We start from the raw sequence: 16,556 nt of genomic DNA, 5'->3' as shown, positions 1-16,556 counted from the left end.
GAAGAAGTGGGCGGGGTTAAATACACCCTATGTCCCCACATTATAGCCCTGATTTTAAATTAGTCCTCAAATTAATAAATCAAAATTATTAATATCATATTAATCCAATCTTTCCGTCAACCTAAATACCAAATCGTAAACTTGGATTTGAGTTTAGTTGATAATACAACGTAAATTGTTTTTTTTTTATAAACGTAAATCGTATTTAAAAAATCGAAACATTTATATGTTAAAATTAATTATACTATATCAAAGTGTTCGTGTAAATTAGTATCACAGTCCTAACACAATTTTTAATGAAAATTTTTATACATACAAAATATCTTTTTATACTTGTAAAATATTATAATGTTCAGGTTCTATTAAAATCTTAAAGAATACAAAAAGAGTCCAATAAGTAGATTACCCAGGGTTGTGGAGCAATCATCCCAATACCAAACACCACCTATGAGTGCTACTGCTTGGGTTGAGTTCATTACTGAAATAATATACATATAAAACATCAATTCATATTATTCTTATCAAATTTTATATACTTCAAAAACTCATTAATAAAACAATCGTTCTAATAATGTAATTTCAAGTGGATTTGGGACTTTTTTTTAATAAATTATGAACAAATAATTTTCTACTTAAGTCTAAACATGCATAATCTAGGCAAATAGAACATGAAATATTATACTGAATTAAGCATATAAAAAAATTCTAAAAATGTGCAATACATATATATATATCCCTATCATTCCAAGTTCCCATCAGGAAAAAAAGCATAAAAATAAATATAAAAGGAAAAAGAGAGATGAGAAAAAAGAAAGCTATCTTGAAGATGGTCATCCGCCCCATAACCTTACTCAGCTTTTCACAATTTCTTACTAAAGCAAACCCAACAACTAGACAGAATTAAGGCCACCCACTCATTTTTGTTAATCCTCATCATCGTCCTCCTCGTCATCCTCATCCTCGTCCTCCTCCACTTTCCCCTATCGGTGGACAAAAAAATATGAACAAGATCAACAAAATTCCTATCCCTTGAGCAATGAGTAGAGCTCAATGGTAACGATGCAATTCAACTCATACGTATATGCATCAGTGCGTGTACAAAGGTGATCTAGATATTGAATGCAGCAGCACAAGTATAAATAAATTAACGGTTGTGTGACAATTCCAAAGCAGATATGAACTCCAATATGGCTTTATAACTAAATGGTAACCTACTAAAACTCGGGTGTAATCATCATATATAGGCTTTCTAGTTTTCTTCTAAGCTTTTTAATGTATTTGGAGGATCTTTGTAGGACAATGTTACCCAAACCATATCTGGATATGGTTCAAAGTCTGACAGAGTTATGTCAAGAAAAATAAAGATTCAGAGAACTAGGACCTAGATGGAAATATTTCCTATAATAAAGAGAAAATGCAAATAATGCTCTCAAATCACCACAATTTCCGCCATTGCTATTCCAACCTAATTCCAAAATTCTGTAATTGAGTACTCCATTGATCGGAAATCCAGATCTTCATTTTGAAACCAGAATCTTAACTTGGTCAAAGACCATTCATCTCACAACAGCTAAATTCACTACATAATGCTGAACTCAGTGAAAAGTGTTAGAGATTAACTGCTCTAAAGTAATTTAAAAGGTATGCACATGAGGAAAAAACCCACGAATCCATCCCACTTATTTGGTGAGTAGGAGAAGAATTATTCCCAAAAATATGTCTACAAAACACCTAGAAATAAACTAAGGCCAATACATGATATGCATGTTTGTAGAGGTAATCACATGGACCTAGCTCCTCCAACTATCCCAATTCAACCAGCTTCACCAGAATAAACATGGCAAATTGTTGAATGCTACTAGATTTAATTAAATAACGCAAATTGATGGCTTCTGCATTACTTAGGGGCCATTTGAGAATGCTTAGGGAAGTACTTTTGACCCAAAATTCTGTTTGAAACGCAAAAGCATTCTCAAACGACTTATTTTCAGTCAGAAATTCACGTTTGAAACGTGATTATTGACTCAAACTAAGAAGCTGGAAAAATGGTGCTTTTGCATTGGAAAAGCTCGTTTCGAGAAGCATTCCCAAAAGAAGCGGAGTATAATCAGCACAATTATCTTAGCAAAAGAAACCTGCATCTTACGGCATCCATTACATGATAGAGAAGCCCTGTCACTCTAGTTTAATAAGAGAAAAACCATAGTTTCCAACTTAAACTAAATTGTCTTCAATAACTAAGTAGCACAAGATCATATGTAGAACCAGTTATAGTACGTAAACCCAATGAGACATATATAAGTCTGAGTGCAGGTAAAAGCAAATTCACATAGCAAGTTCTAGCAAGTACGCCTCACACAAATGTCACCAATTCACAATGACCCCAGAGAAAATTATCAACTTATTCCAACCATTTGATAATCCTCTAAACCTTAGTAAATGCAATTTATATTCACATTTTTTTATCAATAGCAGCAGTTCTGGATTCCATTGATAAGTTCATTTTTCAAGTTCAAATATACTATTAATTATACTTTAACCTGACATATCGATCACAAAAATAGTCCAAATTTGATCTAAAAACTTAAAGCTATGCAACTTTGATCTAAAAAGCCCCAGGTATTGGGGGTAGAGCAGGGCAGGGGAAGAGTGAAAATGGTCGGATGCATATATTAAGTTTTTTCAAAACAAAACAAAAATCTACCTCTTCATCTCCATCAAAATCCTCTTCGTCAGCCTCCTACATCAGGAAGTTACAAATAACAATAAGCAAAGAAAGCAAAACATGATTTAAACAAAATATGTGTAACAAAATCAGAGGAAGAAGCCAGGCAAAAAATAAGTTACATTGTTGAAATAAGTGAGAGGATTGGGCCATAAGTCCTCCTTGATAATCTCTGCCACCTGTAATGGTTTTTCAAGTGAAAAACTTAGACCAGCTCTTTAAAGAACATAAATACATAACTAAGTATAGATAGATGGCATATGCATATAGAGTTTACCTCATCATGAATTTCATCCATGTCATCTTTCTGCTGAGCATCAGCAAACCAGGTAAAGAAGCTGCAATTGTGTGTAGAAAATCTAGCACATTATATTCTGAATTGTAGCTTGGCTAAGTGAGATCTAAGGATCAAATACAAGACCAGCACAAAGGGATGCAAATTTTATAACACAGCAAATGACTGGCATGTTTATAATGAAAGTATGCAACTTATAAGAAACTAAAGAAATACATGTATAAATGCACACCATTTATAAGCACACAAAAAAATGTTTGCCAGGAGATTAAAATGGATATAAGTTTACTTAAGTAGACCAAGATTAGATAATACAAATGCATGCATAAATGCTAATTTGACTCCTATATTCAAAATCTTGAACTGGCTAATATATTTTACTTTGAAACCTGGCTCTAAATGCTATGATATCCTTATTACTAATGAATTGCTTTAGAATGAAACTAAATTTTAAAAATTGTTACACATATCCTCTTAATTATCAACCTTAAATATATTTAAATTATTATTAGGATTATATAATCTTATATGTATATAATTATCAAGAGGACACATATTTTCCCATCTTTTATGTTATCTCCATGATATCCTTCCTTTGATGCTTTACAATTCGCAATGTACTCATCTTCAGTAAAAGAGAAATCTTAATCAGTCAAGATTTAGCTAATAAATCAGGACAATGACTCATAAAGAAAATGAGAATCTCATATAATGCTAGGCTAAAATACAAGACTAAATTACACAACCTGAAGTTTTTACTTAAGTTCTAAGATACATGAAGAATTCATTGACATGGAAGATAAACAAACCTTTCTTCAGCAAACTGGCGCTTGTTTCCTTTCTTCTCATGATCAACTCCATTTGGCAAGCCCTTGGTGTTCAAAGAAAGTAATTTTATATCATAATCATGTAATACAAATAACAAGATGTACGCACATCATGAGCGGAGTATCCCTCACCATTCCCTCTTTCCACTTGATTTGGGTGGCTGTAATTTTGGTTCCCTCATCAAGGAATGTAAAGGTCTTTGTAAGCTTTGTATCTTCAAAATATGGATTGGGGTTGAAGTTCTGAAAAATTATAATCAAATTTAATTAAAGCATGAACTAATATTATTTCTGTAACAGCAATCGAATGCAAGAAAAAGAAAGTGCCATCAATTTCAATTGCCTACCAAAAACGTAAAAAGGAAGTATATAAATGAACTTACAAATGTAATACAGTATCCAGATTTCAGATCTTTGAAATCCTCCACTTCAAGTGAGCTAATATGCTTAAATATCTACTAAGTAAAAAAAAATTGAAAAGAAGATAAGCAAATCAGGCAAGCATCCAGAAAAAAAATCTAACAACGAATAAATTTCGCAAAATAAAAGTGCATAACTGATTTCAGTGTTGGAAAGAAGTGACATTAAACCTTTTGATCCTCTTCAGTCAAAAGTTCACCAAGAACAGGATGACTCAAGAACTGCACGTCAAGAATGTTCGTTAGTTTAAAACTTTCTTCTGTAAGAAAAAGTCCTATACATTAATAGGAAATAATAGAATCACATACAGCAGTTAACCAGAAATCAGGAATCGACTTGATGATTTCACTCCGCTTATCATAGACTGGCTTGCGAACCACATTGTACTTCTGCTCCACTTCCAAGACTTTCTCACTGGCCTCCTCGTTGATCTACAATATACCGCAAAAGGAACAAAATAAATAAACAAACATCAATGCGTAATCATTTGCCACTTCATCAATAAGCTCATAAGCAAACACTCAGCATTAAATCATCTTCTCCACAATATAATAACCTAAAGTACCCACCCACCCCAAAAAATAAAGAAGGTTTAATAAAGCAATATGAACAATTAAACACGCAGAAAATAACAGTTAAAACGAGTCAAGCTTTATACAATAATTAAGATATATCCAACATCTCGACGAAATAAAACAGACCAGGTACACAAACTAACAAACACATGAATGAATTGTATTTTAAACACTTATTCCATTGATCCGCAATTGAAATTAATAAAAAATACAATACTTAGACACTTCAAACAATTAACAAAAAAGGGGAAAGAGAAAAAAATCACTTCAGCCTGCAAATTTTCCTGAATTTTTCAGAGAAGCCATAAACAAGCAAAAAAAAACAGAGCACGTACACACATGGCTATATAAAATGAAAGTAAAATGCAAACAAAACAAACGGACCTTTTCAAGTTCGTCTTGAATCTCTTGAAGCTTCTCAATGGAAAGGACGAGTTCTCCATCGATTTGTTCAGAGTTCTCTTCTTCTCCTTTCTCTGCAACTTTCATCTTCTTCCCTTTATCAGACACCATTTTCGTTTTCTTAATCCAAACAAAAAAAATCTTCTAAAAATTCAAACGCTAAAAGAGTAGCCTCTTCTCTATCTTTTGACCTCTCTCTCTCTGTTTTCTCTTACCTCTAAAACCCTAGTATTATTATCGACAAAGACACGAGGGGGAGCAGAGAGGGAGGAAATGATAGGGTTTTGGAGTTTATATCCGCTCTGTCAGGGGGATATTATCGGATTTACACGTGGATCAATAGAAATCTGACAGCTGGAAATCAAGAATTATAGTCATTTTACCCTGTTTAGCTATGTATTTATTTATACATGCATTGCATTTTATCTATATTCTTAATTTTCTGACTGTCGGAGGTCTTTCACGGAAGCTACTCCCAACCTGGCGTTGGGGGCAGCCTACTACCCTACCTTCTCCTTACCCCATACATATAGGAATTGGGTTTTGTTGTTGTTGAATATGGGAAGGGCAAGTGATTCCGTTTTAATTTCTGGACACGGAATCTTCTTACTTCTTAAAGAATGTTAACTACACTAACACTGCTAGGATAGCAATGAGACGATTTCGGGTCGAGATTGGTTTTTTGTTTCTGTTTAAAAAATATGTACTCGTCTCTGCTTAAAAAACCACGAAAATTTAAACGGGGATCCTCATTGGGTAATCGGAGAAAACCGCGGGAAAACGGGTATCCCCTTTACCTTAGATGATTATTTTTCACCACGGAGATCCTCGTTACCGTTTAAATTTCACATGATGACACAAGTTATTTAAAAAACAATGTCATTATCGGATCTAAACTTACTTGAAACGCCAAACACCACCTAATGCATCCAAAATATAAAAACAAAACAATTCAAATAGACAAAGATAATGACAACGACTAATAATATAATGTTTCAACTTTCATAAACGAAATCATTCTTCCAAAGTTCCAACTTCCAAGTCACGTCAACGACACCACCACCGTCATCAAACAGTTGTGACTGCTACAATTACACACACAAAATTATAAGCCACTAAAATTTATATAAAAAAGTTAATGATATTACGTATAACTTGTATATCAATTTAGTACCTCGTCACCATCATCACGATCATATTCGATGCTTTTACAATATGTTTCGAACTCTTGTGAACAAGTTGTTGTATTTATTAATTTATATAACATATCATATCAACAATACAATTGAAAAAATAAACTTATAAGTAAAAGAAATGATTGATTACCTCTTATTTTGTTTATTAACCAACTTTGGGCACACATTAGCGCTTCCAACGTCTTTGGATGAAGACGAATCCGATGAGGACTCACCAATCTACCACTTACTAAAGGCAGACTTAGACGCAACAGTGGATATTAGAATTGCTAATATATATTGGGCAATTTTTTGTAATGTTGGATACTTGAAACCATTTGTTTTCCACCAAGACAAAATATCAAGCTCCAAATTTTGTGTCCTTACTTTCTCTTGAAGATAATGATCAAGCTCCGACGTGATACCTACAATAATAATTTTATACATTTAAAAGATAAATAAAACAATCAAAAGATAAATAAAACGAACTCATATAGTGATACATGTATGATTATCCTCTTCAATGAATGTAAAATACTCGTTAAAAAGCCCCCCACCACCTCCATGTCACTAGTGTTGCGACTTGAATCAACATCCCGATTCCGTGAACTTTCATAACTACAAGTTTCATAATCTTGAAACAAACGAGACACAAGCTCCTTTAGTTTTACAATTTCAACATCAGACTTTTCAAAACCATAAATCTTCGGGAAAGCATACTCCATCATTTTGAACTTGTATCTTGGATCTAATACAACTGCAACTCCCATAACTCCATGTATAATTGACCAGTATTTATCAAACTTAACAAGCATCCTTTCCCCCATTGCTTTTATCACTTCATCTCGATCTTCACTCCACTTACTTAATGCAATTCTTATCTCACATATGGATGGGAAAAATACATTAGCCGTAAGATACTTGGTACCCGAAAACATCAAAGTCATCTTATAAAACAGTTACAATTTTCCACAAATACTTGAAGCTAACTCCCAATCTCTATCTGTAGGTAAACTTCTATATTGTGCTTCTCGTTGCTTTAAACTTTTGAAAACATCCTTGTAAACTATAGCAACACTCAACATCAAATATGTCAAGTTCCAACGTGTTTTACAATCAAGAGACAAATTTTTTAGCAATCAATTGCCAAGTGACGAGCCGCTTCTTCAAACTTTTCTATTCTTTTTTGTGTTGCGCTCCAAAAATAAACATTATCCCTAATTCTCTCAATTTCATCCCCAATAACAGATAAGTCATCTTGAACTATCAAGTTCAAGATGTGTGCACAACATCTCATATGAAATAACTCTCCTTTTAAAATCAAAGAGTTCAAAGACAACTTGTCTAATAATAAATGAATCATCAAATCATTTGTGCTACAATTATCAACTGTAACTGTTGATATTTTTCTGTCAATGTTCCAATCACATAGAGATTCATACAACACATCAGCAAGAACTTCAGCAGTATGAGAACTTCAACGGTATGTGTGTGTGTGTGTGTGTGTGTAGACAATTGAATAAAGTTTGGGTATGGCAAAAATGGTATGAACAGATGGAAAAGTATAGTTGTGGCGAAAGTTTTAGAGAAGTGATGAGATGAACAGTAAAATATTGTCATGGCAGAAAATTAAGTGAAGTGCTGAAGTAACAGAAAAATAATGTTGTAGCAAGAATTTAAAATTGAACTTTGGAGAATGAAATAAGACTTGACAACCTTACACGATCAAGCATCTATAGGGGTAATTGGTTCGTTTTCTATGGCGAAAGTTTATTCTATGTCTAGAATGGTTTGAGTATTTTATGCATATGTTGCTCGACAAGATATGCTAAGAGTGTTCCTAGGCTATCTCTAATAAGGAATCTGATAAAAAAATGCTACGACAATATCTATCAGCGTGAACCGCATCACTAGTCTATCGAATACTTCCTATCCCTTTTAGTCGAGTGAAACCCTCTCATTATCTCTAAACCTAATTATCTAAGTTCCCTTGCTCACGTAAATCTAGCATAACTCTCTCGATATTAGGCATTTATACTTAGAAAATAGCAATCTCTCAAAAGCTCTTACAAGACTAAGCATTTAAAATATAAACAATGAGAAAAACAATATTTAAACAAGAAAATACCTCAACCATTCATAAACACAAAATAAAAATCATTCTAAATAAACCCAACGCCAAATAGATTAGTTCATGGTGGGGCTAAGTTCATCTATTATCATCCTTAAGTACAAACCCATTTAAAATGAAGAAATAAAATCACAAGGAGAAGAAAACTCTCAAATGAGTTACTGTCGTGAAGTTTAGGACCACCGTCTTGAAACTCTTTAGCCAGATAGCCTCTCTCAAGGTCCTAGATGCTACCCCTTCGAAGCTCGACTATGGAGGACACCACGAAAAAAGAGGGAAGAAGATGAAGAAATGGTGAGTTGTTGCCTCCTTGCTTAAGTCATACCCTACACGTGAGTATGAGGCAAGCTGGAAGGTGGTCCCAAAAATATCAGCAGGGTTGTGCATAGATAGTTGACAGCTAGATATTTTTTTATATTTTGTCATTTTTTGTGCCCAGATTTGCTGCAAAGTTTTTCCGCATCAAAACCTTTTCTCATTTGCTCCAAAATGCTACAACAAAACTTTTTTCCTTATCTACTTTCATTACCTGCACAACCACAAGACCCTTTCCTTCAACAGCATCAGTTTTATCAATAAATTTATGTTGCAGCAAGATTTTTCCACCACATGAAACTATATGATCTAAATGCTATGAAAATGGCTTTTAGACATTTAATAATTTAAGTAAAAAGACCTTATAATATAGTCTTTCTACGGAGTTATCACATAGTCAAAGATTCATTTCATAAGTTTTAATTGAGGGACTTAATAAAGAAATATCATATACTCGATGTATCATTTGTGTTCTTTACCCTTAATTTTTTAATGTGTTTAGATGTGAAATGATCCTCAGTGTAAATTTCGAAAGAATTATTCATAGTGATAGTGAATTGAAACAAATTATTCGTTGTCATAGTTGGATTTGTTCATAGCGATATTTTTTTCAAATTTTTTGGACGAGTTTTTAATTATTTTCCTTGTATTATCATTGTATAATTTTAAGTAACTAGTTTCTTATATAATGGTTATAAGAAAATGCCATAATTATATGTTTACTTTAAGCTTATGGTTGTAAGTTTTCATTGTAATTTTAGATATTTTCTAATTTTTTTAATAAAACTAGTTGTTTATATTTACATTTAAAAATAAGGTTATGATTCACTTATATAATATAAAATTTTATTTATAAAGATTTAGGATCATTGGAAAAGTGAAAATAGACTGTTGAGATAAGTAGTAGGAAATAAAAAGATATTTATCATGAAAAAATAAGAAGTTAATCTCAATTGTTTGTTTTCATTCATCCAATAGTTCTAAACATATGTAAAAAAAAAAAAAAGTACACTATATAATTGGATCATATCTCATCCAGTAAATGAAAATAACATGTATGTACATGGGCGGTTGAGAGCGGCCCTCCTCTTGAAAATTTAAATTATCATATATTTTCTATTGATAATTTGTTTTCGTCTCTAGAATTTTATCAATTTATTCTCCTCTAAAATTTTAGAAGTTTGTCCTTGTTTGTTGTGGGATTTCTTAATCTTAATTTAAGACAAATGATCCCTCAACTATAAGGAGTTGTTTTATTGAGTCTTTGACTATTAAAAATTACAAAATAGACCCACGACTATAAAGAATTGTTTTGTTGAGTCTTTCGACAATAAAAAGTTACAAAATGGTCACCCAACTATTTATATGTTTCAAACTCGTCTTTTTTCGTTAAAAAAATTAACAGTCAGATGTTAACCTGCTGATTGAGATTTGATAAAATCATACTTTAATGTTATCTACTAGCACCAATGTTGCTTTTAAGCACTGGCTCGACAATATAATATTTCAAGCATTGGCTCGACAACACAATGTAAAGGAAGAGTTGATCCACAAAATATTAGTTAAACGGTTATGTAATCATATTTTATCATATTTTAGTCAGCAAGTTGAAGTCCAACTTAGATGTCTGTCAATTTTCTAACGGAAAAGAATGACTTTGAAATATATGAATAGTTATGTGACTATTTTGTAACTTTTAATAATTTAGAGACTTAACAAAGCATTGTCCTATAATTAATGGATCATTTTATAATTTTTAATAATCAAATGACTCAACAAAACAATACCCTATAGTCGAGAGAATATATACTTTACCCTTTAATTTATATATGTATAGAGAGAGAGACTATAAATTGTTGAAGCAAGTATAGAGCTTTGAATTTAACAAAGGAATGTTACAGTGTCTAACCTTTCTCATGATCCGATATCTCTCATTATCACATCTTACTTTTTAATCCAAATGAAATCCTTTTTTTTTTTAATTTACAGGGCAGAGAAATCAGGCTCCACGGGCTTAAACATTTTGGGCATTTTTAACATGGATTCATCATGGCTAATTCTGGCCATCACCTTCTTTGCTCCTCTCCTTGTGTTTTTAGCAAATTTAGATGCCAGTAGGGTCACACCAAGATGCTGCGTCTGATAGCTGGTATCCGATGATCCACCTTCGTCCTCCTCGCCTAATACTCCCTCGCCGCCATCATCGAACAAGTTCTCCTGTTTCGCTAGCTCAATGGCCATCTTTCTCCTCTTGTACTGTCTCCAAGCAGCTTCGATGAAGCAAGCTCCCCATGTCCTCCATTGGTGGGAGTAGTATCTGAATGCGTGTTGCAGTTTCTTGCTATGAAGTCGCTTGAATTGTTTCGCCACGTATTTGAGCTCCCAGGCGCGGAGTGCGAAGGCCTCGACCTCCGTTATCGATTTCACCGTTCGGGTCGATAACGGAAGGTATAGGCAGGAGTCAGAGTTCGGGATCAAGGCCCATGTCAACAACTCTTCACCACAGAAGTCACCGGGTCCGAGTGTTATGGAACTGTAGAACTCCGTTCGGCCGCTGTTGGTCGTCGAACTTTCGACTTCGCCTCGGATGATGAAAATCATCTCGCGCACCGGATCACCTTCCCGGACAAGGTACATGTCCTTGGTGTTCAAGGAGGATACGAGGCGTTCACATATGGCATCTAGGATCTGGTCATCCATCTGATTGAAAAATGGAACCTGAAACCAATACCGAACATCAACCTCAATCATTCCTATGGATGGATGTAAGAAAAACTAACTGTACAATACAATAGCACAACCTAAAATTTTATAAACTCCTCCTCTAACATAAAATTCTGTGTTCAACAACCCTGCACACGCATGGAGACTTACACGGCGAACAAGTGCGAGGCAAAGATGCCGTTGAATTTGACGCCGGAGGCCCAAGGGTAAGGCCTTCAATATAGCTTCTTCGTCAACGCCTCTCGTGGCAACTCATTGATATTTAACAAACCGGCGGACACGGTCTTGCAAATCCGGCGGCAATTGCCGGTGTCTCATCCACTCTTCGGTATCCCTTCGGCGGATTCTCCACTCCTCTAGTCTTGCTGTAGTAGATTGAAGATAACTCTTCAAGGAAAGCACGAGTTCATTGTAGTAAGATAACGATGAACTCGCATTCAATTTAGTTAAAGGGTAAATTACAATTTTTCTTTATCATTTAACTGTTTTCTCATTCCTATTTTGTTCATTAAATTTAAAAAAAATCAATTTACACATTAAATTTTTATTTGCTCCTGTTTTGATCACATATTGAATCATAAATGGAAGGGTGACGTGGTAGCCATGTGTGTTGATGTGGACTTTTTTATTGACATTATATGTATGAGTCACTAACTTCATTTTCCTTTATTTCCTTTTTTTATTTTATTGTCTTCCTCCAATTCGATTAACCGACCGAACCGAATTAGTTTGGTTAATTCGGTTCGGTTACCGAATTAGTTCGGTCGGTTAACGATTAAGAAAATTTTTAGAATTCGGTTAACAGTTAATTCAGATAATTAACCGAATTAAACGAAATTAAATTTTAAATATTAAATATATTATATATAACATATGGACTCAGCCCAAACCATTTAAAACTTAATTAATAATTTAATATTCAATAACTTTTAAACCTAAATCAATATTAATTAATTAAAAAAATTATATAAAATTTTTTATTTTATAATTATATATTATTTAAATTAATTGTAAACTGTTTTTTAATTAAAAAATATTAAATATATTATATATAACATATGGGCTAAGCCTAAACCATTTAAAACCCAATTAATAATTTAAGATCCAATAACTTTTAAACCTAAATCAATATTAATTAATTAAAAAATTTATCTGAAATTTTTATTTTATAATTATATATTATTTAAATTAATTATAAACTTTTTTTGAATTAAAAAACATTTAATTTTTATATAAATTAGAAAATTTTAAAAAAAAATCGGTTAATTCGGAAATTAACCTAATTAACCGAAATTTATTCGGTTCGGTTAATATTTTTGAAAAAAAAAATCGGTTCGGTTAACGGTTAAAGAAAAAAAAAGTTCGGTTAATTCGGTTATGGTTAATTCGGTTCGATTTTAACCGAATGAACAACCCTACCCTTGTGTCACACCGACACTGTAATTATCATTCTTGTGTATTTTCTTCAACCACTCAATATATCAATAATCTTGTGTTTCATTGTCTTCTACCACTATATCAGTTTAGATTTTAACTAAATTATTTTTAAAACTCAAAAATTTTAACCCTAAGCCGTAAATTCATAAAACCTAGCTCAAACCACTTTGATTTATAATATTCACCATCTAATCAACGTGAAATCAAGATATATAACTCATTTTCTCTTTCTCAACTTTTCCATCATTGAGATTTGGAAGAAGATACCTCGTCATCTAAAAGTCAAAGAAAATTCAAAACTAGGGATATTTTCACAAAAAAAATAAGAAAGTTTTCAGACCATTTCATAATTTTCAAAAGAAAAATATCCAATTATAATGCCTATGCAAATAAGACAGCAAAATAAAGTTTCCGAATGAAGAGTACTTGTCTCAATACGTTTTCCATATGAACTGCATATATATCATAATTGTTTCAAGCGATGAACACCAACACCAAAGATCAAACTGACTCTATAACTAAAATATTTACCATAAACTTTTCAATCCCCACCAAAGGCAATAAAAGAACTTATCCGTGAACGCCAATGACGCCGGACAGAATAGTGATTATCCTGCAGGCACTCCAACAGATGATTCACAAGAGAAAATTCGCCTAAAAAAACCAGAGAAAAAAGTCTCTAGAGTTTAATAAAAATATTATAAAATCAAACAATACCCAAAATCAGTCCACAGGCCGGACTGTTATAGCAAAAAATCGTCTTTATTCGAATTTTGCCAAAAATAGCAAAATCCCGAAAATCACTCTAAATTGAAATTCGAAATAAAATAAGCAATCTCCAAAAAATCCGGCCTAAATCAGATTTAAATTGACTTCCTAATTGACAATCGAAATATTATCATAAATAGTAAAAAATATCTAAATCTAGTGATTCGGAGGGGGAAACGGCAGAATTTGAGGTTGAAAAAAAGGCCACATGGAGCATAGTTTCATGTGGAGAGCGTGCGCGTCGAAAAGAACTTTTCGGATTGGGGTCTTATGCGTGATTCTGACACTTGTAGCCAAAGTTATGGCCAAAAGACTGAAACATACTCAAAACGACCCCAATAAGGAACATGTCCCAGTCAATTCCCGCCTTTGCGATGATCTGTCAATTCATAGTATCTCAGCGCCATCAAGGTGCAATCTGACAGCTCAACATCATCTGTCTCGGATCCCCTGCATCAACCGATGACGCAACGTTGTTCGTAAAGGCATCGGCAAACATTTCGAACTCAAAGTCTTTGTTGTCGTCGTTCAAAGCATCGCAGTTGATGATCACATTGGTTTTCTTGAGCCAAGCGTTCCGTGCAGGCTTCCCAACGGTACTACAATCGAGGAAGTAATAATTGCACGATGGCGAATGCGTCGCGTTCATCTCTTCGTGCATTCTAAACTCCAGCAATCGTACTGCCGTTGAATTGACAAGACATACCATGAAGCTCCTAAGACCTGCATTTGCAATTTAAAATCATGATTACAGCAGGGGATGGTTGGAAAGAGAAGGGGAGATGTGGTGCTCACATGGCTTGCTAATGTGCACAGGACGAGGTTGTACATTGCCCCTGACCAGGCAGTCTTGGTGACAACTCCGGTACTTTTGAGGATGCGTTGATTGATCGGAAACATGATTACGAATCGAGGAATGTATTGAAGGAGCACGATGAAAGAAAGTGTATGGTTTGCATGAGCAGCCGTTCCACTTTTGGATCCCGGAATTATGAACCATATGACAATCTGAGAAGCGATATAATGAAAATCAATGCATGTCATTTGAGACTGGTTGATGCTAACAAAAGGGTCATAGACGTAATAGATGGTTGAATGATTGGGCGAAAAGTTGCAACTCATGGTTAAATGAATGTTAATCAATAGGGATATTCTTTGTTTTACAAGGAATGTTGAAGTTAAAATTACGTACGAGAATTTAAAATTTTCGGAAGCAGCCGTTTCTCCTTCTATCCATAAGAATAAGTAGACCCGATTGATACAATCAATCCTCAATTAATTATAATAGATCACGTTAGACTTGTTGACATCAATGTCAAAAACTCACAGCTAGTTCCAAGGATCTTGATGTACGACATGGAGCATGTTTAGATGTCTCCCCAACAAGAACAAAGCAATAGAGTATAAAAGCGAGTTAATCTGTGGGAGAGGGAGGGCGGCGTCAAGATCAATGATGAAACTGGACTTCAAGTATCGAATGGCGATGGCTTTTCCATCCATCACGAGCTCTCCCCTTCCGAAGACCCTAGAATTGGGTGCCACGAAAGCTGTCCTGAACTTGACGGTGATGTGTATGAAAAAGAACAAGTCGGCGACGGTACGGAAGAAGGTGACGACGATGCCGAGGCCGAGATCGATCTGCACGCAGCCGGGGGAACCGACAACGGGAAGGTAAAAGTAGAGAGGGTCTAAAAACAAAGCTACAATGCATGTGAAAAGAATAACGTAGTTCCATTTGGTCACAATCGGGCTCCCAGGATCGAGGATTTGATTCCACCGCGGAATTTCTCGCTTGAGAGAGAAGGTCTGAGGGAACTCTCCGAACCTTTTGGACGCGTAGTGTTGAAGGACGCGATCCATCTTCCACAAATAAAAAAAAACCCATTACAAATGAGATTAACAACAGCAGCAGCAGCAGCAGCTGATTCAATAACAAGGTATATGAAAGATGGCGGTGCGGTGGTGATTTCTCCTAAACACTGCGCGTCCAAAAGGTATATCAAATAATTTCTGGGAAAAAAGTGTTTAGGAATTTTACTTACGAGAAAGGTGGCGGTGGTGATTTCCCTGAAACCCCCTGCGTTGACATGGAAGATGGAAAGGCGGGAGACAGGGAATGAAACGAAAGAAAGAAGCAGATTTTGGGCTTGAGAGATTTTGAAAGTATGGAAGGCGTAGCAAGTTCTGTGGATTTTCACGGGCATGGAAGTAATACCCTTCTTTACTTGAACGGCAATAGATAGAGCGCCAAAGAAAGCAAATTCATGGAATATTTAGTATTGGGTTGATTAATAACGACATTATAATATATAGCATAAAGTACACAATTCGTACTCCAACTATAGGGTATTATTTTATTAAGTCTTTCAACTATTAAGTTACAAAATGATCATCTAACTATTTTTAATATTTTAAACTTGTCATTTTTCGTTAAAAAATTAGTGGTTGTCTAAATTAGACGTTAAAATGATGATTGAGATGTGATAGTTGTTTGAGATTCTGGTATCAGATTTTACCATATCACAGAAAGGAAGTTAACGTTAACTCAGAATATCGTTAATTTCTTAACCAAAAATACGAGTTTGGAATATAATAAATAGTCGAGTGACCATTTTATAACTTTTGATAGTTAAAGGACTCAACAAAGTAACACTTAATAATAGAATATTTTATAACTTTTAATGATCAAATAACTTAATAAAGCAATATTCTACGATCGATAATCATTTATGTACTGTCATACTATATTATATATATAATTG

At 33.9% G+C, this 16,556-nt stretch overlaps 1 protein-coding gene and 1 pseudogene across 1 annotated transcript; both read right to left on the bottom strand.

Annotated features, from left to right (window-relative positions):
• Window positions 1-735: 735 nt before the first annotated feature.
• On the bottom strand, window positions 736-5,495 carry LOC120214047 (NAP1-related protein 1-like). The gene is made up of 10 exons (XM_039212045.1): window positions 5,227-5,495; window positions 4,576-4,698; window positions 4,438-4,488; window positions 4,231-4,302; window positions 3,980-4,090; window positions 3,830-3,891; window positions 3,003-3,063; window positions 2,848-2,904; window positions 2,705-2,740; window positions 736-980 (listed from the first exon to the last, which is right to left on the bottom strand). The coding sequence occupies exons 1-10, from the start codon at window positions 5,353-5,355 to the stop codon at window positions 924-926; spliced, it is 759 nt and encodes a 252-aa protein (XP_039067976.1). The 5' UTR covers window positions 5,356-5,495; the 3' UTR covers window positions 736-923.
• Window positions 5,496-10,848: 5,353 nt separating this feature from the next.
• LOC120213998 lies at window positions 10,849-15,654 on the bottom strand (annotated as a pseudogene).
• Window positions 15,655-16,556: the final 902 nt, after the last annotated feature.

Source organism: Hibiscus syriacus, unplaced genomic scaffold (genome assembly GCF_006381635.1).
Source record: "Hibiscus syriacus cultivar Baekdansim isolate YM2019G1 unplaced genomic scaffold, ASM638163v2 tig00110050_pilon, whole genome shotgun sequence".
NCBI lineage: Eukaryota > Viridiplantae > Streptophyta > Magnoliopsida > Malvales > Malvaceae > Hibiscus > Hibiscus syriacus.
Note: the sequence above shows the minus strand (reverse complement) of the source record. Positions and strands in the feature narration are given on the sequence as shown.

Bases quoted from the DNA above. Each gene is read 5' to 3' on its own strand.
- LOC120214047 (XM_039212045.1), bottom strand. From the start codon at position 5,355: ATGGTGTCTGATAAAGGGAAGAAGATGAAAGTTGCAGAGAAAGGAGAA. The intron at 3,892-3,979 runs GTGAGGGATACT...TTGAACACCAAG, and splicing joins TCAAGTGGAAAGAGGGAATG to GGCTTGCCAAATGGAGTTGA. The intron at 981-2,704 runs GTAGATTTTTGT...GTCCACCGATAG, and splicing joins ATTTTGATGGAGATGAAGAG to GGGAAAGTGGAGGAGGACGA.